General features: G+C 40.1%; 2 protein-coding genes across 2 annotated transcripts in view; one reads left to right on the forward strand and one right to left on the reverse strand.

Moving 5' to 3' along the window:
• The window catches only part of LOC118948156 (uncharacterized), a 166,423-nt gene extending 139,828 nt beyond the window's left edge, over positions 1-26,595 (forward strand). The window contains exons 7-8 of the mRNA XM_090209465.1: positions 23,297-23,411; positions 26,490-26,595. Coding sequence (XP_090065591.1) covers positions 23,297-23,411; positions 26,490-26,595 — 221 coding nt within the window. The remainder of the gene's footprint in view (positions 1-23,296; positions 23,412-26,489) is intronic.
• LOC110495597 (uncharacterized) lies at positions 88-13,915 on the reverse strand. Its single transcript, XM_090207052.1, has 3 exons — positions 13,813-13,915; positions 9,999-10,250; positions 88-3,587 (listed from the first exon to the last, which is right to left on the reverse strand). The coding sequence occupies exons 2-3, from the start codon at positions 10,102-10,104 to the stop codon at positions 1,768-1,770; spliced, it is 1,926 nt and encodes a 641-aa protein (XP_090063178.1). The 5' UTR covers positions 10,105-10,250; positions 13,813-13,915; the 3' UTR covers positions 88-1,767.
• Positions 26,596-27,072: the final 477 nt, after the last annotated feature.

A 27,072-nucleotide genomic window follows, 5' to 3' on the forward strand; every position in this document is an offset into this window, starting at 1 on the left:
CAGATCTAATATGAAGAACTGAACACAACCATAAGAACCATTCATACTGTCAGATCTAATATGAAGAACTGAATACTAAACAGAAGAAGAGGTTGACCAGTACATATTCATGTAACTTTATTTTTCATTGGCAGATCAATAAAGTTTGCATCAATGCAGTTATCCAAACACATTCATGATCAATAACTAAAATAACTCATCTAGTTTTAAAGACAATTAATAAACACATGTATTAATTTCATAAACTGTGTATCATTAAATAAGGTTGTAAAATAATCCCCCCAAACTAATGGTGAAAAGTGATCATCGCTATCTGATACATGTTAGGTGTGGCGGAAGATAGCCTAGTGGCAGTAACCAAAAGGTTGCAAGAGGTTGCAAGATCAAATCCCCGAGCTGACAAGGTAAATCTGTTGTTCTGCCTCTGAACAAGGCAGTTAACCCACTGTTCCTAGGCCATCATTGTAAATAACAATTTGTTCTTAACTGACTTGCCTATTTAAATAAAGGTTCAATAAAACAAGTGTCCACTAGCTCCTTACCACAGAATACTGCAGAGGGACAACTTGGTCTCAGAGCAAAACGTATTATGTATTACAAAAACATCCATGCCACTCCATTTAGTATGTTAGGCCTACCAATAAAAACGTAACTAAAATATAAACTAAACATGTTGGTTTCATGAGCTGAAATAAAAAATTCCAGCAATATGCACAAAAACATAATTTCTCTCAAATGTTGTGCACAACTTTGTTTATATCTCTGTAAGTGAGCATTTCAGCCTTTGTCAAGATAATCCATCCACCTGACAGGTGTGGCATAAGATGCTGATAAAACAGCGGGGGACAATAAATGGCCACACAACATCAATGTCACAGATGTCTCAAGTTTAGGGAATATGCAATTGTCATGATGACTGCAGGAACGTCCACCATAGCCAGATAACTCAATATTTATATCTCTACCATAAGCAACCTCTCACGTCCTTTTGGAGAATTTGGCAGTACATCCAACTGGCCTCACAACTGCAGATCACATGTAACCACAGCAGCCCAGGACCTCTTCACCTGCAAGATTGTGAGGGGGGGCGGGCTGAGTAGTATTTCAGTCTGTAATAAAAACCTTTTGTGGGGAAAAACTCATGCTGATTGGCTGGGCCTGGCTCCCAAGTGGGTCTATGCCCTCCCAAGTCCCACCCATGGCTGAGCCCCTGCTCAGTCATGTGAAATCCATAGATTAGAGCCTGATTTATTTCAATTGCCTGATTTCCTTACACGAACTGTAAATATTTGAAATTGTTGTATTTAGATTGTTGTTTAGTATAATACGACTTATAGGATGTTATTATCGTATGTTACGATTTACAATTCGTATGTTATCTTACGAACTTGTAATATGTATGATATGTTACAAATTCCAATTTGTTGTTACAAACATTAGCTAGGTTAGGGTGAGGGGCGTAATGTAGAGTTAAATGGGTTTAGGGAAAGGTTAGCTAACATGCTAAGTAGTTGCATGCTAAGCTAACATGCTAACATAGATAAAAAGTAGTAAGTAGTTGCAAAGTTGCTTAATTAGCTAAAATGCTAAAGTCCTCCTTGATGAGATTCAAACACACAGCCTTTGGCTAGACATTTAACTTACACGCCCAACCCTCCACAGAGCAGGAGTAAGGCTTCTCTCCTGTGTGTATACATTGGTGTGTGTTAAGTTGCTATGGTGAGAGAAACTCACCCAAATGTCAGAGCAGATGTAAGCATGCTTCTCTCATGAGTGTGTTCTCTGATGAACTTTTAGCTCAGTTGCTGTTTTGAAGCATTTTACAAAGGCAGAGCAGGAGTATGGCTTCTCTCCATGTATATGTTGATGTTTTTTTAAGGTATCCAGTCGAGAGAAACTTACCCCACAGTCAGAACAGGAGTAAGGCTTTTCTCCTGTATGTGTTCTCTGGTGAACTTTTAGATGAGTTGATGTTTTGAAGCACTTTCCACAGTCAGAACAGACATAAGGCTTCTCTCCTGTGTGTGTTCTCTGATGAACTTTTAGCTCATTTGATGTTTTGAAGCACTTTCCACAGTCAGAACAGACATAAGGCTTCTCTCCTGTGTGTGTTCTCTGATGAACTTTTAGATGAGTTGATTTTGTGAAGCACTTTCCACAGTCAGAACAGACGTAAGGCGTCTCTCCTGTGTGTGTTCTCTCATGAACCTTAAGCTCAGTTGATGTTTTGAAGCATTTTACACAATCAGAGCATATGTAAGGTTGCTCTCCTGTGTGTGTTCTCTCATGAACCTTAAGCTCAGTTGATGTTTTGAAGCATTTTACACAATCAGAACAGACGTAAGGCTGCTCTCCTGTGTGTGTTCTCTGATGAACTTTAAGCTCATTTGTTGTTTTAATTTTTTTTCCACAGTCAGAGCAGGAGTATGGCTTCTCCCTTGTATGTATTCGTCCATGTGATTTTAAATGGGAAAGTTGAGAGAAACTAGTCCCACAGTCAGAGCAGATGTAAGGCTTCTCTCCTGTGTGTGTTCTCTGATGAACTTTTAGCTCAGTTGATGTTTTAAAACATTTTCCACAGTCAGAGCAGGAGTATGGCTTCTCCCCTGTATGTATACGTTCATGTGATTTTAAGTGGTAAAGTTTAGAGAAACTAGTTCCACAGTCAGGGCAGGAATAAGGCTTCACTCCTGTGTGTGTTCTCTGGTGAACTTTTAGCTCAGTTGATGTTTTAAAACATTTTCCACAGTCAGAGCAGGAGTATGGCTTCTCTCCTGTGTGTGTTCTCTGATGAACTTTTAGCTCAGTTGATGTTTTGAAATATTTTACACAGTCAGAGCAGGAGTAAGGCTTCTCTCCTGTATGTATACGTTCATGTGATTTTAAGTTGGAAAGTTGAGAGAAACTAATTCCACAGTCAGGGCAGAAGAAAGGCTTCTCTCCTGTGTGTATTCTTTGATGAACTTTTAGATCACTTGATGTTGTGAAGCATTTTCCACAGTCAGAGCAGACGTAAGGCTTCTCTCCTGTGTGTGTTCTCTGGTGAACTTTTAGCTCATTTAATGTTTTAAAACATTTTCCACAGTCAGAGCAGGAGTATGGCTTCTCCCCTGTATGTATACGTTCGTGTCTTTTTAAGTGGGAAACTCGAGAGAAACTAGTTCCACAGTCAGAGCAGATGTAAGGCTTCTCTCCTGTGTGTGTTCTCTGATGGACTTTTAGCTCATTTAATGTTTTAAAACATTTTCCACAGTCAGAGCAGGAGTATGGCTTCTCCCCAGTATGTATACGTTTGTGTCTTTTTAAGTGGGAAACTCGAGAGAAACTAGTTCCACAGTCAGGGCAGTAGAAAGGCTTCTCTCCTGTGTGTGTTCTCTGATGAAGTTTTAGCACCGTTGATGTTTTGAAGCATTTTCCACAGTCAGAGCAGGAGTAAGGCTTCTCTCCTGTGTGTATTTTTAGGTGTAGTTTTAGCTTTGATAGAAATGGGAAAATCTCTTCACAATGTGGGCAGAGATGAGACCTCTTAGCTCTGTCATCTTCCTGCTGTTGCTCTCTGGATGTAGATAATGTCTCAACATGGTATCCTGTGTGAACATCAGAAGAACCAGTTAGTTGGTGTGATATACATGTCAATCAAATGTATTTTATGAAGCCCTTTTTACATCAGAAGATGTCACAAAGTGCTTAACAGAAACCCAGCCTAAAATCCCCAAAGAGCAAGCAATGCAGATGTAGAAGCACAGTGGCCAAGAAAAACTCCCTAGAAAGCAGGAACCTAGGAAGAAACCTATAGAGGAACCAAGCTCAGAGCGGTGACCAGTCAGTCCTCTTCTGGCCATACCGGGTGACAGGTAGCCTAGTAGTTAGAGCAACCGAAAGATTGCAAGATCGAATCCCGAGCTGAGAAGGTAAAAATCTGTCGTTCTGCCCCTGAACAAGGCAGTTAACCCACTGTTCCTAGGCCGTCATTGAAAATAAGAATTTGTTCTTAACTGACTTGCCATGTTAACCTGTTTGAGCGCATGTCCAAACCCTAGCCGGACATCTACGACAACATCCGGTGAAATTGCAGAGCGCGAAATTCAGAATACAAAAATCGTAATATTAACTTCTTGAGTGTAGGGGGCAGTATTTTCGTTTTAGGCTAAAAAACGTACCCATTTGAAACTGCCTATTTCTCAAGCCCAGAAACTAGAATATGCATATAATCAGATTATGATAGAAAACTCTCTAAAGTTTCCAAAACTGTCAAAATATTGTCTGTGAGTATAACAGAACTGATATTGCAGGTGAAAACCTGAGGAAAATCCAACAAGGAAGTGCTGTTTTTCCTGAAAGCTCTCTGTTCCACTGGATGCCTTGCCTCCATTTAAAGGGATATCAACCAGATTTCTTTTCCTACGGCTTCCTCAAGCTGTGTACAGTCTTTAGACATAATTTTAGGCTTTTATTTTGAAAAATGAGCGAGAAAGAACCCATTGCGTCAGTGGATGGCTGGGTGCCAGCAGAGTTTTTCATGCGCAACAGCCATTTTCTCTCTCTCGCCTATGGAAGAAGCAACATTCCGGTTGACATATTATCGATTATATACTGTAAAATCAACCTGAGGATTGATTATAAAAAACATTTGACATCTTTCTACGCACTTTACAGATACTATTTGGAATTTTTGTCTGCGATGTCGTGACCGCTCGAGCCTGTGGATTTCTGAACATAACGCGCCAAACAAATGGAGGTATTTTGGATATAAATATAATCTTTATGGAACAAAATGAACATTTATTGTGTAACTGGGACTCTCGGGAGTGCAAACATCCGAAGATCATCAAAGGTAAGCGATTTAATTTATTGCTTTTCTGACTTTCGTGACCAATCTACTTGGCTGCTAGCTGTTTGTAATATTTTGTCTACTGAGAGAGATGTTCTCACATAAACGCTTGTTATGCTTTCGCCGAAAAGCTTTATTGAAATCTGACACGCCAGGTGGATTAACAACAAGTTAAACTGTGATGATAATGATCCCGCTAACGGGATGGGTGCGTCAAGAAGTTAAACATTCATTAAAATACAAGTGTCTTACAACATTTAAAAGCTTCTTGTTAATCCAACTGCGTTGTCAGATTTCAAAAAGGCTTTACGGAGAAAACATACCAAGCGATTATCTGAGGACATCGCACCACATCAAAATACTTTTTCAACCAGCACAGGCGTCACAAAATCACAGACAGCAATTAAATAAATCACTTACCTTTGAAGATCTTCCTCTGTTTGCAATCCCAAGGGTCCCAGCGACACAATGAATGGTCATTTTGTTCGATAAAGTCTTTCATTATATCCCAAAAATGTCAGTTTAGTTGGCGCACTTCATTCAGTAATTCACTCGTTCAACATGCACACAAACAAATCCAAAAAGTTACCGGTAAAGTTTGTCTAAACAAGTCAAACGATGTTTCTAATTAATCCTCAGGTATTCTAATATCTAAATAAACAATAATATTTAATACGGAGAATAGTGTGTTCAATAGCGAAGATGAATAACGAAGAGCGCACTCTCAATGATGCGCGCATCATGACTACTTTTCTAATGGGGCACACCCTGGAAAAACTACAAATACTTGTTCATTTTTCAAAAAACAAGCCTGAACCCCTTTTAAAGACTGTTGACATCTAGTGGAAGCCATATGAACTGCAATCTGGGTCCTATCTATTTGAATATCCCATAGGCAAGCATTGAAAAAAACGGTGACCTCAAAAAATAAAAAATCAGAATGGATTTTCCACAGGTTTTCGCCTGCCATATCAATTCTGTTATACCCACAGACATTATTTTAACAGTTGTAGAAACTTCAGAGTGTTTTCTATCCAATGCTATCAATTATATGCATATCCTAGCTTCTGGGCAGTTTACTTTGGGCACGTCAGTCATCCGAAATTCCGGACAATAATCAGTATGTAAAGGAAGTTAAATAAAGGTAACATTTTTAAAAAGTAAAAAAAATAAAAATACACTACCATTAGTGGTGAAATAAATGAATAAATTCTAAAGTTTGGGGTTACTTACAAATGTCCTTGTTTTGAAAGAAAAGCACATTTTTTGTCCATTCAAATAATGTCAAACTGATCAGAAATATATTGTTAACGTTGTAAATGACTATTGTAGCTGGAAACGGCTGAAGATCTCGTACAATGCAGTGTAATACTCCCTTCACAGAACAGCGCGAACTGGCCCTAACCAGAATAGCGTCTAGAAGGCCAGCATCCCGGAGTCGCCTCTTCACTGTTGACGTTGAGAGTGGCGTTTTGCAGGTACTATTTAATGAAGCTGCCAGTTGAGGACTTGTGAGACGTCTGTTTCTCAAACGAAACACTCTAAAAATACTTGTCCTCTTGCCCAGTTGTGCACCGGGGCCACCCACTCCCCTTTCTATTCTAGTTAGAGACAGTTTGCGCTGTTCTGTGAAGGTAGTACACAGTGTTGTACGAGATTTTCAGTTTCTTGGCAATTTCTCACATTGAATAGCCTTCATTTCTCAGAACAAGAATAGACTGATGTTTCTGGCCATTTTGAGCCTGTAATCTAACTGACAAATGACCCAGATACTAAACTAGTCTAAAGAAGGACCGTTTTATTGCTTCTTTAATCAGCACCACAGTCTTCAGCTGTGCTAACATAATTGCAAAAGGGTTTTGTAATGATCAATTAGCCTTTTAAAATGATAAACTTGGATTAGCTAACACAACATGCCATTGGATCACAGGAGTGATGGTTGCTGATAATGGGCCTCTGTACATCTATTTAAAAAAAAATCTGTTTCCAGCTACAATAGTCATTTACAACATTAACAACGTCTCCACTGTATTAATGGTCAATTTGATGTTATTTTAATGGACAAAAAAAACAAGGACATTTCTAAGTGACCCTAAACTTTTCAACGGTAGTGTATGTATTCATTTCAGTAGGCTGTATGGGAAGGGGAATAAAACTATTCTAATACTGGGTAGGAGTCAAAAACTAATAAGAGGCAAAAGTGGTGAAAATGATTAGCTATATCATCCTCCACTCAACATCACAAGGGTTAGTAACTACACAGACTAATTTCAGAGAACTTTAAAACACTGGCAGTTTGTCTACTCCACTTCTTTAGTCTACACTCTGATCACTCCAGATAGCCCAGTGAATAAAACAAATGCTGGCAATACTGTTGTCATCCATACAAGTCTTAGCAGCATGAAATAACATCTACAATGCATTCAAAAATAATTCAGACCCCTTGACTTTTTCCACATTTTGTTACATTAGTCTTATTCTAAAATTGAGTCAATTGTTTTTTTCCCCTCATCAATCTACACACAATACCCATTATGACATCACAATAGCCCATTATGACAAAGCAAAAACAGGTTTTTAGAAATAACTGAAACATTACATTTACGTAAGTATTCAGACCCTTCAGACAATAGTTAGTTGAAGCACCTTTGGCAGCGATTACAGCCTTGAGTCTTGTTGGGTATGAAGCTACAAGCTTGGCACACTTGTATTTGGGGAGTTTCTTCCATTCTTCTCTGCAGATCCTCTCAAGCTCTGCCAGGTTGGATGGGGAGCATCTCTGAAAAGCTATTTTCAGGTCTCTCCAGAGATGTTTGATCGGGTTCCGGTCCGCGCTCTGGCTGGGCCACTCAATGACATTCAGAAACTTGTACCGAAGCCACTCCCACATTGTCTTGGCTGTGTGCTTAGGGTCATTGTCCTGTTGGAAGGTAAACCTTCACCCCAGTCTGAGGTCCCGAGCGCTTTCAAGTAGGTTTTCATCAAGGATCTCTCTATACTTTGCTACGTTAATCTTTCCCTTGATCCTGACTAGTCACCATGTCCCTACCGCTGAAAAACATCCCCACAGCATGCTGCTGCCACCAACATGCTTCACCGTAGGGATGGTGCCAGGTTTGCTCCAGACATGCTGCAGAGATGGTTGTCCTTCTGGAAGGTTCTCATCTCCACAGAGGAACTCTGGAGCTCTGTCAGAGTGACCATCGGGTTCTTGGCCACCTGCCCGAACAAGGCCCTTCTCCCCCGATTGCTCAGTTTGGCCGGGTGGCCAGCTCTAGTAAGAGTCTTGGTGGTTCCAAACTTCTTGCATTGAAGAATAATGGAGGCCTCTGTGTTCTTGGTTACCTTCTATGCAGCAGAAATGTTTTGGTACCGGTCCCCAGATCTGTGCCGACATAATCCTGTCTCGGAGCTCTACAGACAAATCCTTCCACCTCATGACTTGGTTTTTACTCTGACATGCACTGTCAACTGTTGGACCTGACATAGACAGGTGTGTGCCTGTCCAAATCATGTCCAATCAATTGAATTTACCACAGGTGGACTCCAAGTTGTAGAAACATCTCAAGGATCATCTCATAGCAAAGGGTCTGAAAACTTAAACGTAGATAAGCAATTATAATTTTCTTTGACATTTGCAAGAATTTCTAAAAATCCTGTTTTGGCTTTGTCATTATGGGGTATTGTGATGTCATAATGGGGTATTGTGTGTAGATTGACAAGGAAAAACATGTCATCAATTTTAGAATAAGGCTGTAACGTACCAAAATGGGAAGGGGTCTGACAGTGCCTTGACTTTTTCCACATGTTGTTATGTTACAGCCTTATTCTAAAATTTAATTTAAAAAAATATTCAGCAATCTACACACCCCCATAATGACAAAGCTAAAACAGGATCTGACATTTTGGCAAATTTATTAAAAATAATTTAAAAAGCAAAGAAAAACAAGAGACTCAAAATTGAGTTCAGATGCATCCTGTTTCATTGATCATCCTTGAGATGTTTCTACAACTTGATATATAAAACATTAAATATACACTACTGTTCAAAAAATGTGGGGTCACTTAAAAATGTCCTTGTCTTGAAAGAACAGCACATTTTGTGTCCATTAAAATAACATCAAATTGATCAGAAATACAGTATCGACATTGTTATTGTTGTAAATGACTATTGTAGCTGGAAACGGCAGATATTTTATGGAATATCTACAAAGGTGTACAGAGGCCCATTATCAGCAACCATCACTCCTGTGATCCAATGGCATGTTGTGTTAGCTAATCCAAGTTTATCATTAGAAAACCCTTCTGAATTTATGTTAGCACAGCTGAAAACGGTGGTGCTCATTAAAGAAGCAATAAAACTGGCTATTGCAACTCTGCCTAGAAGGCCAGCATCCCGGAGTCGCCTCTTCACTGTTGACGTTGAGACTGGTGTTAAGTGACCCCAAACTTTAGAATTGAGCTCAGGTGCATCCTGTTTCCATTGATCATCATTGAGATGTTTCTACAACTTTATACAAACAATGGTGTTTGTTTAGTAAAGTCAGATCAATGTCTTGGACGATCACCTAATGATTAATTAGTAGTCAACATAACCAATTATTATAGCATAACATTACTGTTACAACAAATACAACACCTAATTTCTTACGAGATTTTAGGATGGTTTGCAGAATCGTCCCACACTCAACAGTGTGCCATGAGGCAGAATGTGCTTTGATTAAAACAAAATACAGGAAGTCTATATAATTTAACACCATCTGCTCTAATTTGATAAACGAACAATAATTCAAGAAGATTTAAATGCATATTCCCATGAAATTGATTGAGATCAAACGATTGGTATGCAGACGCAGCTTGATCATTTCACTGGTAAAACGTGAAGAATTATCATTCAATATTGACAGTCATGATGCCTTGGCCTATTTTGAAATGAGGTATGCCTAACTTGGTGATTGAGGGTATTAAACATTTTCAACGTTTTTGAGACAATGTGTGGGAGAAGGCAGGCGATACAAGTTTTCTTTAAATTTGCTTCACTGTGAAGTCTTGAGTTGTTCAGGGATGTGTGATGTCAGAATTACAGAATTCAACCAAGCAATAGACTGGTCATAACTTATGGAGGTCTAATTTAATAAGATAATTTATAGATAGAACCAGCTCTTACCGTGACTAACAGTTGTCCTAATCTTCTCCTCCTCTTCCTCTTCATCTTTAATGTTGACATTCAGCTCCACTGTTTGACTGCAGTCTTCCAGCTTCACTGATGTCATCTCAGGATCCTGCAGTGCAAACTGGGCTCCACTGTCACAATCAGGACCCAGTGACTGTCGGTTTCTACTCAGTGTGGAAGGAGAGTGGCAGGCTGGGTTTGTCCTCACTGTTGATGTTACCGGCCTCAGACTTAATCTGAGTCAGTCTGTAGTAATAAAGACAAACGGACACAAAAGTTATTTTCTTGACAGTTCTGGCACTTTATTCTGTAAAAATATTTTATATTTTTTCTTGTTCAATTATCTCATTTCAGTCGATCAGGTAGCTAATCCTTGACAAAACATTCATTCACATTAGACAAAGTACACATTTTAAATTGCACAACATAAATACACTTAATCTATAGTAGATTTCCTAAATTCACATAAATGCATAAATGACTCAAAAACCATTTAGTACAAGATCACAGTATGTTTCAGGCAGCACTATGTACTATTTTATGAATAACCTTGTCTTCACTGTATTATTTCACTCACAGAAAACAATTGTATGGCCCATTCACACCATATTAAGAATTATCAGGGGTCGTACAGTGGCAAGTCAAGTTCAAGGACTTTCAAGCACTAAAATGTATTTACTTTAAGCCCCATGTGAAAACCCTGAATTATAGATAAATATAGAAACAACTGAATGTGTCTGAATATTAGTACACATGTAAAGAACTGATAATCATTACATTCAGCTTCAAAACTGTAGAGCAACTGAAATGTTCTCTCTCTGATGAGGCACTACCTGCACTGAAGTCTGTTGATGCAGACCTCCTATGGTATCATGGAGGTCCACAAACAAACGTTTAAGGTGCTGTCTAATTCTGTACTAAGAAAATAAACCAAGAAATCCCTATTAACTTCTACCACACTCTCCCCTTCCCCAATAACCCTCCCACACCCCCCAATAAACTATATCAATAGATCCCTTTCTGTGTTTACAAACATTGGGGTCTATATCATGCTGAGACAATCCACCCCCAGGTTATCCAGCTTATCAAAAACCATACCGACAGTAACATCTGTTACCCCCAACAACTCTGCTGCAGTTTACAAGATAACTTTAAACCTGGTATTTCTGCTTTACACAATCCAAGTTGTTGATAACCTTACCAATGAAAGCTATGAAGTACATTGTATTCACTATTAAAGTATCCTTTGTCACAGTGCATTTATGGACGCAAGATTTCTGAACAGGCCTCGAAACCATGTCAGGAAAAGTAGAAAGACCAGTTCTGACAGTAGGTCCTCTTACTACAGGACCAGCCATGGAAGCTCCATCAGTCTGACAGTAGGTCCTCTTACTACAGGACCAGCCATGGAAGCTCCATCAGTCTGACAGTAGGTCCTCTTACTACAGGACCAGCCATAGAAGCTCCATCAGTCTGACAGTAGGTCCTCTTACTACGGGACCAACCATGTAAGCTCCATCAGTCTGACAGTAGGTCCTCTTACTACAGGACCAGCCATGGAAGCTCCATCAGTCTGACAGTAGGTCCTCTTACTACGGGACCAGCCATGGAAGCTCCATCAGTCTGCACTGTAGTTCCACCAGTCTGTCTTACAGCCTCTGCATATGATACATCATGACAGATTCTATTTCTCTGAGCATCTCTCTGCACCTGGCATCCACCAAATGCTGCTCTGTGTGTCCTCCCCAAAAATGCAACACTTAACAGTCACATTGCTCCAACATTCACTGTAATCATGTTCCCCACCACACTTGGCACATCTTTTCACTCAACAGCTACATGTCCCATTCTTTGGCATTTAAAAACACTGTGATGATTGACCTTTGCTGATCCAGTTTCAACTGTTCTGCTATGGAACCCTGACCTGTTCACCGGACGTGCTACCTGTCCCAGATCTGCTGTTTTCAACTCTCTAGAGACAGCAGGAGCGGTAGAGATACTCTCAACGATCGGCTATGAAAAGCCAACTGACATTTACTCCTGAGGGGCTGACCTGTTGCACCCTCGACAACCACTGTGATTATTATTTGACCCTGCTGGTCATCTATAAACATTTGAACATCTCCACCCAGCACAGCCAGAAGAAGACTGGCCACCCCTCATAGCATGGTTCCTCTCAAGGTTTCTTCCTAGGTTCTGGCCTTTCTAGGGAGTTTTTCCTAGCCACTGTGCTTCTACACCTGCATTGCTTGCTGTATGGGGTTTTCTGCAGGGTTTCTGTATAGCACTTTGTGACATCAGCTGATGTAAGAAGGGCTTTATAAATACATTTGATTGGTTGATTGATGAGGCTGGGTCAAATTCTCTGACATTGAAGCTAAGGAATCCTATTCTGTACTTTTCCAGACAAAACCTTCTAACACCTCAACAGCACTGATAAGCTTTCACTTCTTTAACCCTCTTTCCTACTGATCAACATTTAGGCTTCAACCACTCTGTCTCCCTTCACATGTTCTTTAACAATATCATCCATGGACATAGATATTGGGACCTCAGAGATTATTACTCCCTTCAATTTAGCATCAGCTCCAGGGTCATGGCTTCATCCCATTATTATTTTCCATTTGATGAATCTTCCCTTGCTGAACCTGACTAGTACAAGATATTAACAATCTACCATGTATTTTTTACTTCACCTTTATTTAACCAGGTAGGCTAGTTCAGAACAAGTTCTAATTTACACAGATGAGGCCCAGTTTAACTTCACCTCCCTTTTTATAGCCTTGGTTAATCAGGGTGTAAACGAGGCCCTGTGGCCCCTCAAACACCATCCCAACTTTCCACTGTGAGACATTATTACTCTAGCTCCCTACAGTGGGCCTCTAGAGTTACCATTGCTTCCAGTATCATCAGTATCTGTTCTTCTTTGGTCTGTAGTGCAAAGACATTTCACATACTAGGCCCTCATCCTCCCGCTCCATATCATCAGAACTGTCCCCACATTGATCGCATTCCAGCACAGCTGTTGCTTCTCAAACTCTCCATTTCCATTGTTTCAGGGGTGTCAAACTCATTCTATTGAGGACCAATTCTCATCAGGTTTTCCTTTCAATTAAAACCTAGACAATCAGATGAGGGGAGTTCCTTTCTAAATAGTGACCTTAATTCATTAATCAAGTACAGGTGTGGAGCGAAAACCCGCAGACACTTGGTCCTCCATGGAATGGGTTTGACACGTGCTCCGATTCATCCGCATTAATCGACGCCATTCCATGCAGTTGGCCTCTCTCTCCAAATGGTGAAGGATAACTTCAGTTAGCTTCCCTCTATTTTGACACTCCATCACGCAGCCTCATGTCACCATTTCACCACGAGCAAAGTCCTAGAAAGTCGACCGAAACCGTTGAAGCCGCCACTTGACCAGCCTCTTCCGAACCATCCCGATCTCGCGAGTTTACATGAAAGAAACAGTGTATGTAAACTCGTGAGAACAGGATGGTTCGGACGTGGCTATTTACCAGCTCATAAAGAACATTTTACACAAAACCAAGAACATGTAAAAACTAACTCGAATAAGTGGAATCTTTATGAAATTACTTTGAGGAAATTGTGTACATACACTCAGATAAACCCAATGTCTAGCTATGTGACTTGTAAAATCGTTTTTAATCACGTTCTTCACTCACTCGTTTTGACCCCAAAACAACACATACAATTAAAACCTTTACAAAACGTGATAATACATTGACGGATTTGTTACCTAATATATTATTTCGACATTAGAAAGTTTAAACATGCTATTACATACCTGTAATAATACATTTGAAACGGACACAACCACTATAGACGTAACAGCACAGTTCTGTCGTTTTCTACCCGGAACTTCCTGTTCCCAACTACGACAGTGTACAGCGTAATCTTCTTCTCTGGTATACTGACATTTACTCAAATATAACGTGTCTGCCGCCACCTACTGTACGGTTAGTAAACTGTAAAAAGAAAATCATGTCCATTGCGGAAACAACGACATCAAAACAAAATACAATAATAGATCAAATAAAAAACATCGCAATGGAAGGTCTCCTAGTGGTTAGAGCGTTGGGCCCGTAACCAAAAGGTTGCTAGATCGAATCAATGAGGTGACAAGGTAAAAATCTGTTGTTCTGCCTCTGACCAAGGCAGTTGATCCACTATTCCTAGGCCATCATTGTAAATAAGAATGTGTTCTTAATTGACTTGCCTAGTTCAATAAAAAAATATATTTAAAAAAAGTGTATACTAGCTCCTTCCCACAAAATACTGCAGAGGGACAACCTGGTCTCAGAGCAAAACGTATTATATGTTACAAAAACATCCATGCCACTCCATTTAGTATGTAACATTACATTACAATATAAACTGAACTAAAATATAAACAAAACATGTGAAGTGTTGGTTTCATGAGCTGAAATAAAAAAATACAGAAATGTTCCATATGCACAAAAAGCTAATGTCTCTCAAATGTTGTGCACAACTTTGTTTATATCCCTGTTAGTGAGCATTTCAGCCTTTGCCAAGATAATCCATCCACCTGACAGGTGTGGCATATCAAGATGCTGATAAAACAGCATTATCATTACACAGGTGCACCTTGTGCTGGGGGACAATAAAAGGCAATGGTGGCACCAGCTTCCATCTGATGCTAAAGTCCTCCTGGTGAGATTCAAACACGCAACCTTTGGCTAGACGTTTGAGTTACACTCACACCCTTCCACAGAGCAGGAGTAAGACTTCTCTCCTGTGTGAAAACGGTGTGTTTTTAAGTTGCTCTGGTGAGAGAAACTCACCCCACAGTCAGAACAGATATAAGGCTTCTCTCCTGTGTGTGTTCTCTGATGAACATTTAGCTCAGTTGATGTTTTAAAACATTTTACACAATCAGAGCAGGAGTATGGCTTCTCTCCTGTATGTATATGTTGGTGTGTTTTTAAGGTATACAATTGGGAGAAACTCTTCCCACAGTCAGGGCAGACGTAAGGCTTCTCTCCTGTATGTATACGTTCATGTGATTTCAAGTGGGAAAGTTGAGAGAAACTAGTTCCACAGAAAGGCTTCTCTCCTGTGTGTGTTTTCTGATGAACTTTTAGCTCATTTGATGTTTTGAAGCATTTTCCACATTCAAAGCAGGAGTAAGGCTTCTCTCCTGTGTGTATTTTTAGGTCAATTTTTAGCTTTGATAGAAATGGGAAAATCTCCTCACAATGTGGGCAGTGATGAGACCTCTTAGCTCTGTGATCTTCCTGCTGTTGCTCTCTGGATGTAGAGAATGTCTCAACATGGTATCCTGTGTGAACATCAGAAGAACCAGTCAGTTGGTGTGATATACATGTCAGTCAAATTTATTTAGACTTATTTAGAAGCACAGTGGCCACAAAAAAACTCCCTAGAAAGCAGTAACCTAGGAAGAAACCTAGAGAGTAACCAGGCACAGAGCGGTGACCAGTCCTCTTCTGGCCATACCCTAGCCTAGTGGTTAGAGCAACCGGAAGGTTGCAAGATCGAATCCCCGAGCTGACAAGGTAACAATCTGTCATTCTGCCCCTGAACAAGGCAGCTAACCCACTGTTCCTAGGCCGGCTGTTGTCAAATCGATCCGGTTAACAGGATTTCAGCCGGAAGAACAGTCTAAAATCACATTACATAATTTCACAAATAGTTCCATCTTCACTCATTCATTCTATACAACTACTAGATGTAAGCCTCATAACTGAGACTTTTGTATAAACAGTACTATGGTAATGTGACTGTATTGTCGCTCATGAGTTTACCAAAATTGTACCAAACGGACCAGTTCGTAGCTCATTACTTCACCGATCTTTTATACATTCTCCAGAACATGAATGTCGTTCGGTTCTCCAGTTCTGTGAGGTGGAAGAAATTCCTTTGTTCTCTCTATGAAACTCACTCTCTCTCTATACTTTCTGGCCATGAGGCAGGATTCTCCTCCAGGAATTTACGACCTGAGGTCACAGCAGCCTGGGTGTAGGAGCGACAGAGAGAGGGGGATGGTGCATAGGGAGGGGGTGGTGCTCACTGTTCCCAAAGAGGGCAACGTCATGACAGCAGGTAGTTTGCCCCTGGTGTTGCGTTGTGCAAACCTCACCATTCTCTGGAGAGCCTTGCGGTTGATGGCGGCGCAGTTGGCATACCAGGCTGTGATACAGCCCGACAGGATGCTCGATTGTGCATCTGTAAAAGTTTGTCAGGGTTTTGGGTGACAAGCCAATTTCTTCAGCCTCCTGAGGTTGAAGAGGCGCTGTTGCGCCTTCTTCACCACACTGTCTGTGTGGGTGGACTATTTCAGTTTGTCTGTGATGTGTCGGCCCAGGAACTTAAAACTTTAATTTCAACTTGCTGTCTTGTTCAGCTTCAGAAAAACAGTAAATATGTCACTTGAAACATCGTTTTTTGTAATTCATTAGACAAAAGAAAAGAGTTTGACCAGTACAAATTCATATACAAACTTTATGTTTCATTGGCAGATCAATTTAGCTGGCTTGAATGTGGTTTTCCAAACACATTTATTATCAATGACTAAAATAACAAATCTAGTTTTGAAAAAACAATTTAATAAACACATGTAGTCAGTCATTTCATAGCCTGTTGATAATTAAATAAATAATAATTTAGTAGTAAAGAATGATCCCAAACTAAATGGTGAAAACTGATCATCACAACATCTCTATCTGATACATGTTGTCTTCGACATCATTCCCACAGAAAACTGCAGAGGGAAGCACTACCACCCAGTCAACTCACAGATTTGCTGAGGGAGACGAGGGTGGCTATGATCCTGTGCTTAAGCAGACACCTCCAGCAGCGTGATGGGCTGCAGTGATGGGCATCAATATGGAAAGTATATATCAATAACAGTAGGATTTTTTCAAACTGATATCGATACCAAACTCAGGAGGTTGGAGGCACTTTAATTGGGGAGGCCAGGCTGATGGTAATGGTTGGAATGATATGAAATACATCAAACACATGGTTTCCATGGTTTCCAGGTGTTTGATGCTGTTCCATTTGTTTCGTTCCAGCCATAATTATGAACCGTCCTCCTCTCAGCAGCCTCCATTGAGATCATATCTATTTCAATGAATAACAATGCAACTGTCTACACTTCACTTCCATGGCTTTGTGAAGTCCAGAAAACTGATGCTGGATGCTGGTTAGGCCAAGTGTGATTGTTCTGGGTGTCTAACATACCTCAACAGTTTGAATACAATAGGAATCAATTGAATGCCCGTGGTCAAGTAGTTAACTATGCTAAATTGAGAAGGTTTTTAGCGAAGGCTGTTCTACTATACATACAAGTGTAGGTTAACAGCAAGGATAAACCGATATCACAATATGCCTTGCTCATATCTATATCAATCAAAATCAATATCATATCTATTTATCTATATTGGTTCTCACCACAAATTGTTTCATTGTGAGTTCAACCCTAAGGGCCAATCCAAGTTAATATATTTTCAATAGAAGCTAACAAAACACAGCACAACTGACAAGGTGCCAACTGGGCACAAAATGGTTGAATCAACGGTGTTTCAACATAATTTATCAACGTATTGTGACGTGGAATGTATGTGTAGAATACTGTACATTGGATTTGCAAAAGCTGTTGTTTTGAGGTTCAACCACAGGATTATGGCATCATTTTAACCAATTTTCAACGTAGTTAAACCTTGTATAAATAGGTTGAATATATGTTGAATTTGTACCTTTGAAACAACGTTAGATCTTCAACTTTATATCCACTATCAGAAAAGACAATAGGCTGGCCAGCACCTCCTAGTGGAGAGTTGATTAATCTACAGCTATCCTTTTGGTCTGTCATCCACCGTGGACAAATTTTAATGAGTAGGTGAGATGATATCACCTTACCTGAGGCAAAGCAAAACACGTGATTGGCTGTTCAGATTCAGCTCAACAGACAGTAATATTGATTGATTTAATTAGTGATTTTTCAGACTTTGGTGATTACATCTGCCAATAACGCACCCTCAGACTGTTTTTCTCGTTACTCAATCACATTCAAGATTGGTGCCTCAAACTCCCTCCCCCTCTCTCGACTTGACAACAGCTGTTCAACTCCCGCCATGCCTGCTATGAATGCGGGACTTGGTGGTTCACTTTGAGCAGATGAACATACAGGAAGTAGAAACTTCCCTTTTTTTATACAGGAAGTAGAAACTTCCTTTTTTTTTAACAAAAAACGTAATGTTGTTAATATACTAATGACTATATGCCAGGGTAGAGCCAGGGTGAAATTCCCATATAAAACCTCTCTGGGATATGTGGCCAAAAGCCAGGGAAAATGCAGAGGGCCAAATTCAAATAAATGAGTATAAAAATCAAACTTTCATTAAATCACACATGCAAGATAGCAAATTAAAGCTACACTTATTGTGAATCCAGTCAACATGTCAGATTTCAAAAAGGCTTTTCGGCAAAAGCAAAAGATCTGAGGACAGCAACCCAATAAACAAAGAGAGAGAAGCATATTTCAACCCTGCAGGCGCGACACAAATGCAGAAATAAAAATATAATTAATGCCTTACCTTTGACGAGCTTCTTCTGTTGGCACTCCAATATGTCCCATAAACATCACAAATGGTCCTTTTGTTCTATGAATTCTGTCGATGTATATCCAAAATGTCCATTTATTTGGCGCGTTTGATCCAGAAAATCACCGGTTCCAACTTGCGCAACGTGACTACAAAATATCTCAAAAGTTACCTGTAAACTTTGCCAAAACACTTCAATCTACTTTTGTAATACAACTTTAGGTATTTTTTAACGTAAATAATCGATAAAGTTGAAGACGGGATGATCTGTGTTCAATACAGGAGGAAAACAAACTGTAGCTAGCTTTCTGGTCAGGCGCCTCGATCTAACAGTACACTACAAGTGACCCTCGTTCTGAACAGGGCTACTTCTTCATTACACAAAGGAAAAACCTCAACCAATTTCTAAAGACTGACCAGTAGTGGTTTTGGTATGTTTTCATGTGTCTCAGAAGAGCAGAAGGAGAGAGCATTGTTTTTTGGAGCAGGGTACCGATAAAAGTGTGTTATATCTGGAGTTTCGCTGGAAGAGTGAAGGGTGTCTGCCTATGTTGTGAAAATATTCAGTCAATAATATTTCTCACATACACATTTCTCCCCTGTGAGTTCAAATAGACTTTTATTACAGAGTAATATCAGCCTTGCTGGTTAATGAAAACTACTAACTTTCCAGCCTTGGCACACACTCTTTATACAGGTTTCATCTTTACGTCACACACATAGAAACTCCTCTTTATGTTAATGATTAGCCCCTCTGGCATTTAGACACCATTATCTTTTTGCCTTGCACTAATTTTAGTTTGGTTTCATATTAGGGATGGAAACATTAGAGCCATAGCAATGGTTAATAAATAAACAGTCATGGTCACTCCCCAGACAGGTGCATGTCTAATTGTGTCCAATGACCTAGACACACATATATATAGTGCACTCATCCAGCTGACGACTACAAAATGTGTAATGGACACATATGTACTGGTAGATTTCCAATACCTACTGATGTGATGCTGGGATATGTATGATACGCATTGAGAGCTATTGTGAATAAACCACTGCAGTTATGAAATTGATAAAATAATGGCCATGTATCAAGTGTGTGCCAACGGAATATTTTTGGTATTTATTAGGATCCCCATTAAACGCTGCAAAAGTATCAGAATTGTTCACTTCTCACTGACTTCTCAAACCCGGGCTTGGTCTGCTTCGCAAGCGTTCTCTGAAGTCTCGCGTTTTTACGTCTCTGGGTTGAGAAACTGGTAGTGGGGAAACAGGAAGTTCCGCGCAGGCGCGCATCATTCTTCAGAATTAAGGATACGCCAGAATTGTGCAGTCGATACGATAACTTCTGTGTCCGTGTATTACTACTGGTATGTAATAGCACGTTATAATATCGAAAGACCATGTCAGGTAGTAAATACGTCAAGTTATTATCACGTTTAATGAAGGTTTTTGTGCTATTTTTGTGTCAAACCGCGTGGGTTAACGTGGTCACTTTTCTACAAGTCACATAGTTATAGACTTTGGGTTAGTCTGAGTGGATGTAACGTTATATAATTTCGTCAAGGTATTTTCATTAAGGATCAATCTATTTGAGATTTCTGGGTTCGTTTTACATGTCGTTTTTGGTTTTGTGTAAAATTCACGAGCTGGGAAAATGGCGGTTCCCCCTCGGTCTGCATCAACACACTTCAGTGCAGGCAGTGAGGGTGCAGCAGAGAGACACCATTTTACGGTTGCACTACTGTTTTGGAGCTAAATGTAATGATTTATCAGTTTTCTACACGTGTACTAATATTGAGACATTCAGTTGTTTCTGTCTATCTATCAATGTTACTATGGTTTGAACGGAAATACTATTGGTTTTTGATTGGAATAATACAGTGAAGACCAGGTTATTCAGGAAAATAGTACATAGTGCTGCCTGAAACATGCTACAACCTTGTACTAAATGTTTTTGGGGGCATGTATGTAAATTCAGGAAGTCTACTATAGATTAACTGCATTCACAGTTGTGTAGCCTAATTGAAAGTGTATACTTTGTCTAATGTGAATTAATTAATGTTGTGTCAATGCTTAGTTACCAGATCTATTGAAATGAGATCAGTGCTTGACTTGGAGCTGAGCTGAGTACCGTCACCTCAAATGTCTACTGTTTGAGCTCATGTTCCTCTTATAGAATATTATCTCAACAGTATTGTGGAGCTCCTACACCTAAATATAAACCGCATTTTTAGATAATAAAGTAAGTCTTGGCAGTTCTGGCACTAACTTTTGTGTCCGGTTCTCATTGTTACTACAGGCTGACTCAGATTAAGTCTGAGGCCGGTAACATCAACAGTGAGGACAAACCCAGCCTGCCTCTCTCCTTCCACACTGAGTTCAAACCTACAGTCACTGGGTCCTGATGGTGACAGTGGAGCCCAGTTTGCACTGCAGGATCCAGAGATGGCATCAGTGAAGCTGGAAGACTGCAGTCAAACACTGGAGCTGAATGTCAACATTAAAGATGAAGAAGTGGAGGAGAAGATTGGGAAATCGTTTTTTCATGGTAAGAGCAGGTTCTAACTAACTAAGTTTGTGTTATTCATTCCAACTTCCCACTGTGTATGAAAAGTTGCTGTAGAACTGTTTTATTTTATTTCACCTTTATTTAACCAGGTTGGCCAGTTGAGAACAAGTTCTCATTTACAACTGTGACCTGGCCAAGATAAAGCAAAGCAGTTCACCAAAAACAACACAGAGTTACACATGGGATAAACAAACGGACAGTCAATAACACAATAGAAAAAATCTATATGCTGTGTGTGCGAATGTAGTAAGATTAGGGAGGTAAGGCAATAAATAGGCCGTAGAGGTGAAATATTTACAATTTAGCATTAACACTGGAGTGATAGATGTGCAGATGATGATGTGCAAGTAGAGATACTGGGGTGCAAAAGAGCAAAAATAAATAACAATATGGGGTAGTTGGGTGGGCTCTTTACAGATGGGCTGTGTACAGATGCAGTGATCGGTAAGCTGCTCTGACAGCTGATGCTTAAAGTTCGTGAGGGAGATATGTCTCCAGCTTCAGTGATTTTTGCAATTTGTTCCAGTCAGTGGCAGCAGAGAACTGGAAGGACAGGTGGTCAAATGAGGAGTTGGCTTTGGGGATGACCAGTGAAATATGCCTGCTGGACTGCATGCTACGGGTGGGTGTTGCTATGGTGACCAGTGAGCTGAGATTAGGTGGGGGCTTTACCTAGCAAAGACTTATAGATGACCTGGAGCCAGTGGGTTTGGCGACGAGTATGAAGCGATGGCCAGCCAACGAGAGCGTACAGGTCGCAGTGGTGGGTAGTATATGAGGCTTTGGTGACAAAACGGATGGCACTGTGATGGACTGCATACAATTTGTTGAGTAGAGTGTTGGAGGTTATTTTGTAAATGACATCGCCGAAGTCAAGGATCGGTAGGATAGTCAGTTTTACGAGGGTATGTTCGGCAGCATGAGTGAAGGAGGCTTTGTTGCGTAATAGGAAGCCGATTCTAGATTTAATTTTGGTTTGGAGATGCTTAATGTGAGTCTGGAAGGAGAGTTTACAGTCTAACCAGGCACCTAGGTATTTGTAGTTGTCCACATATTCTAAGTCAGAACCGTCCAGAGTAGTGATGGACGGGCGGGCAGGTGCAGGCAGCGATCGGTTGAAGAGCATGCATTTAGTTTTACTTGCATTTAAGAGCAGTTGGAGGCCATGGAAGGAGAGTTGTATTGCATTGAAGCTCGTCTGGAGGTTAGTTAACACAGTGTCCAAAGAAGGGCCAGAAATATACAGAATGGTGTCATCTGCGTAGAGGTGGATCAGAGAATCACCAGCAGCAAGAGCTCTACATCATTGATATATACAGAGAAAAGAGTCGGCCCGAGAATTGAACCCTGTGACACCCCCATAGAGACTGCCAGAGGTCCGGACAACAGGCCCTCCGATTTGACACACTGAACTCTATCTGAGAAGTAGTTGGTGAACCAGGCAAGGCAGTCATTTGAGAAAGTAAGGCTGTTGAGTCTGCCGATAATGCAGTGATTGACAGAGTCGAAAGCCTTGGCCAGGTCGATGAAGACGGCTGCACAGTACTGTCTTTTATCAATGGTGGTTATGATATCGTTTAGTACCTTGAGCGTGGCTGAGGTGCACCCATGACCAGCTCGGAAACCAGATTGCATAGCTCAGATCCATGACCACGGTTGCTCTACTGTTTTGAAGCTAAATGTATTGATTATCGGTTTACTACATGTGAAATAATATTGACACATTCAGTTTGTCTTTATCTATAAACGTTACTATGGTGTGAACAGGAAATACAATTGTTTTTTTGAAGTAAAAGAGTGAATACAAGGTTATCAATTAAAATGTCACATAGTGCTGCCTAAAACAAACTGTAACCTTGTACTAAATGGTTTGAGTCTTTTATGCATTTATCTACTGCAGGTTAAGTTGTAGCTCAAAAGTATTGTGGAGCTCCTGCACCTAAATATAAACAGTACCGGCACACAAAATGAGTATCGGCAACTATTTCAGTCCAAGTCAAGCACTGAATTAGATAATTGAACAAGAAAAAATAGAATATATTTTATAGAGAAGAAAGACCTTGCCAGAACTTTCAAGAAAATAACTTTTGGGTCTGTTTCTCTTATACTACTTGCAGACTCAGGTATGAGGCCGGTAACATCAACAGTGAGGACAATCCCAGCCTGCCTCTCTCCTTCCACACTGAGTCCAAACCTACAGTCACTGGGTCCTGATTGTGACAGTGGAGCCCAGTTTGCTCTGCAGGATCCAGAGATGCCATCAGTGAAGCTGGAAGACTGCAGTCAAACACTGGAGCTGAATGTCAACATTAAAGATGAAGAAGAGGAGGAGAAGATTGGGAAATCTGTTTCTCATGGTAAGGGCAGGTTCTGTCTAATTTTGTTGTTCATTCCAACTTCCCACTGTGTATGAAAAATTGCAGTAGAACTGTTTCAATGAGAAGATACATATTATTTCATGCTACTGAGACTTTCATGATTTGACACTGGTATTGTCAGCATTTGTTTTATTAACTGGGCTGTCTGGAGTGTTCAGAGAGGAGACTAAAGAAGTGAAGTAGACAAACTGCCAGTGTTTTAAAGTTCTATGAAATGAGTCTGTAGTGACTAACCCTTGTGATAGTGAGTGGAGGATGATATGAAATGAGTCTGTGTAGTTACTAACCCTTGTGATAGTGAGTAGAGGATGATATGAAATGAGTCTGTGTAGTTCCTAACCCTTGTGATGGTGAGTGGAGGATGATATGAAATGAGTCTGTGTAGTTACTAACCCTTGTGATAGTGAGTGGAGGATGATATGAAATGAGTCTGTGTAGTTACTAACCCTTGTGATAGTGAGTGGAGGATGATATGAAATGAGTCTGTAGTTACTAACTCTTGTGATAGTGAGTGGAGGATGATATGAAATGAGTCTGTAGTTACTAACCCTTGTGATAGTGAGTGGAGGATGATATGAAATGAGTCTGTGTAGTTACTAACCCTTGTGATAGTGAGTGGAGGATGATATGAAATGAGTCTGTGTAATTACTAACCCTTGTGATAGTGAGTGGAGGATGATATGAAATGAGTCTGTAGTTACTAACTCTTGTGATAGTGAGTGGAGGATGATATGAAATGAGTCTGTAGTTACTAACCCTTGTGATAGTGAGTGGAGGATGATATGAAATGAGTCTGTGTAGTTACTAACCCTTGTGATAGTGAGTGGAGGATGATATGAAATGAGTCTGTGTAGTTACTAACCCTTGTGATAGTGAGTGGAGGATGATATGAAATGAGTCTGTGTAGTTACTAACCCTTGTGATAGTGAGTGGAGGATGATATGAAATGAGTCTGTTTAGTTACTAACTCTTGTGATAGTGAGTGGAGGATGATATGAAATGAGTCTGTGTAGTTACTAACCCTTGTGATAGTGAGTGGAGGATGATATGAAATGAGTCTGTAGTTACTAACCCTTGTGATAGTGAGTGGAGGGTGATAGAGCTCAACATTTTCATGATACTTTTAGAATAGTTTTATTCCCCTTTTGTATTTCACAGCCTACTTATATGAATACTTACAGGTAGCCTAATGGTTAGAGCGTTGGACTAGTAACCCGAAAGGTTGCTGGATTGAATCCCCGAGCTGACAAGGTAAAAATATGTTGTTCTGTTGTTCTGTCCATGAGCCCACTGTTCCCCGGGTGCTGAAGACGTGGTTGTTGATTATGGCAGCCCCACCCCTCCACCTCTCTGATTCAGAGGGGTTGGGTTAAATGTGGAAGACACATTTCAGTTGAATGCATTCAGTTGTACAACTGACTAGGTATCCCCTCTCCCATTCAGGAAGAATTTAGACTCCTTGACTTTTTCCACATTTTGTTACGTTACAGCCTTATTCTAAAATTGATTAAATAAAAAATGTTCCTCATCAATCTCGGCAGGGTAGCCTAGTGGTTAGAGCGTTGAACTAGTAACCGGAAGGTTGTGAGTTCAAACCCCCGAGCTGACAAGGTACAAATCTGTCGTTCTGCCCCTGAACAGGCAGTTAACCCACTGTTCCCAGGCCGTCATTGAAAATAAGAATTTGTTCTTAACTGACTTGCCTGGTTAAATAAAGGTAAAATAAAAAAATAAATAAAATCTACCCACAATACCCCATAATGACATCACAATACCCCATGACATCACAATACCCCATAATGACATCATAATACCCCATAATGACATCGCAATACCCCATAATGACATCACAATACCCCATGACATCACAATACCCCATAATGACAAAGCAAACACAGGTTTTTAGAAATGTTTTCACATTTTATCAAACAATTTGAAGCAGAAATACATTATTTCCATAAGTATTCAGACTCTTTGCTGTGAGACTCGACATTGAGCTCCGATGCATCCTGTTTCCATCCTTGAGATGTTTCTACAACTTGATTGGAGTCCATCTGTGGTAAATTCAATTGATTGGACATTACTTGGAAAGGCACACACCTGTCTATATAAGGTCCCACAGTTGACAGTGCATGTCAGAGTAAAAACCAAGTCATGAGGTGGAAGGAATTGTCCATAGAGCTCCATGAAAGGAAATATTCACATGCTGTTAAAATGGCGGCTCCCTCTCGGTCTGCATCAACAGACTTCAGTGCAGGCAGTGAGGGTGCAGCAGAGAGACACCATTTCACAGTTACACTACAGTTGTGAAGCTGAATGTAATGATTATCAGTTTCTACATGTGTACTAATATTCAGAGACATTCAGTTGTTTCTATCTTTATCTATAAATGTTACTAGGGTGTGAACGGGAAATACTGTAGGTTTTTAATTTAAATAATACAGTGAAGACAAGGTTATTCAGGAAAATAGTACATATTGCTGCTTAAAGCATACTGAAACCTTGTACTAAATGGTTTTTAGTCATTTATGTGAATTTGGGAAAATCTACTAGAGGTTAAGTGCACTTACGTTGTGTAGACTAATTAAAACAGGTACTTTGTCTAATTTTAACGAATTAATGTTTTGTTCTTAATGCTTATCTACCTGATCTATTGAAATGAGATCAGTGCTTGACTTGGACTGCAGCTCACCGGTGCTGAGTACCGGCACCTCAAATTTCTACTGTTTTAGCTCATGTTCCTCTTATAGAATATTAGCTCAACAGTATTTTGGAGCTCCTGAACCTAAAAATGAGTACCGGCACACATATCAGTCCAAGTCCAAGTTGAATTAAATGATTGAACAAGAAGAAATATAATGTATTTAATAGAGAAAAAGAGCCAGAAATGTCAAGACAAACCTTTTGTGTCTGTTTCTCATTGTTACTACAGGACGACTAGAATTAAGTCTGACCCCGGTAACATCAACAGTGAGGACAAACCCAGCCTGCCTCTCTCCTTCCACACTGAGTCCAAACCCACAGTCACTGGGTCCTGATTGTGACAGTGGAGCCCAGTTTGCGCTGCAGGATCCAGAGATGACATCAGTGAAGCTGGAAGACTGCAGTCAAACACTGAAACTGAATGTCAACATTAAAGATGAAGAAGAGAAGATTGGGGAATCTCTTTCTCATGGTAAGATAATACAAAGATTGTGCAAAGCTGGCATCAAGGCAAAGGGTGACTATTTGATGAATCACAAATATAATATATTTTGATTTGTTTATCACATGATTCCAAATGTTATTTCATAGTTTTGATGTCTTCACTATTATTCTACAATGTAGAAAATTGTAAAAATTAAGAAACCCTTGAATGAGTAGGTGTTCTAAAACGTTTGACCTGTAGTGTATATCACACAACTGACTGGTTGTTCTGATATTGTTCACACAGGAGACCATGTTGAGACATTCTCTACATCCAGAGAGCAACAGCAGGAAGATCCCAGAGCTAAGAGGTCTCACCACTGCCCACA

This window comes from Oncorhynchus mykiss, chromosome 18, assembly GCF_057628025.1.
Source record: "Oncorhynchus mykiss isolate SJ-2025 chromosome 18, ASM5762802v1, whole genome shotgun sequence".
In the NCBI taxonomy this organism is placed as follows: domain Eukaryota; kingdom Metazoa; phylum Chordata; class Actinopteri; order Salmoniformes; family Salmonidae; genus Oncorhynchus; species Oncorhynchus mykiss.

Coding starts and splice junctions, on each gene's coding strand:
- LOC110495597 (XM_090207052.1), bottom strand. CDS start 10,104: ATGACATCAGTGAAGCTGGAAGACTGCAGTCAAACAGTGGAGCTGAAT. Junction 3,588..9,998: donor TAGGACAACTGTTAGTCACG/GTAAGAGCTGGT, acceptor ATGTTCACACAG/GATACCATGTTGAGACATTA.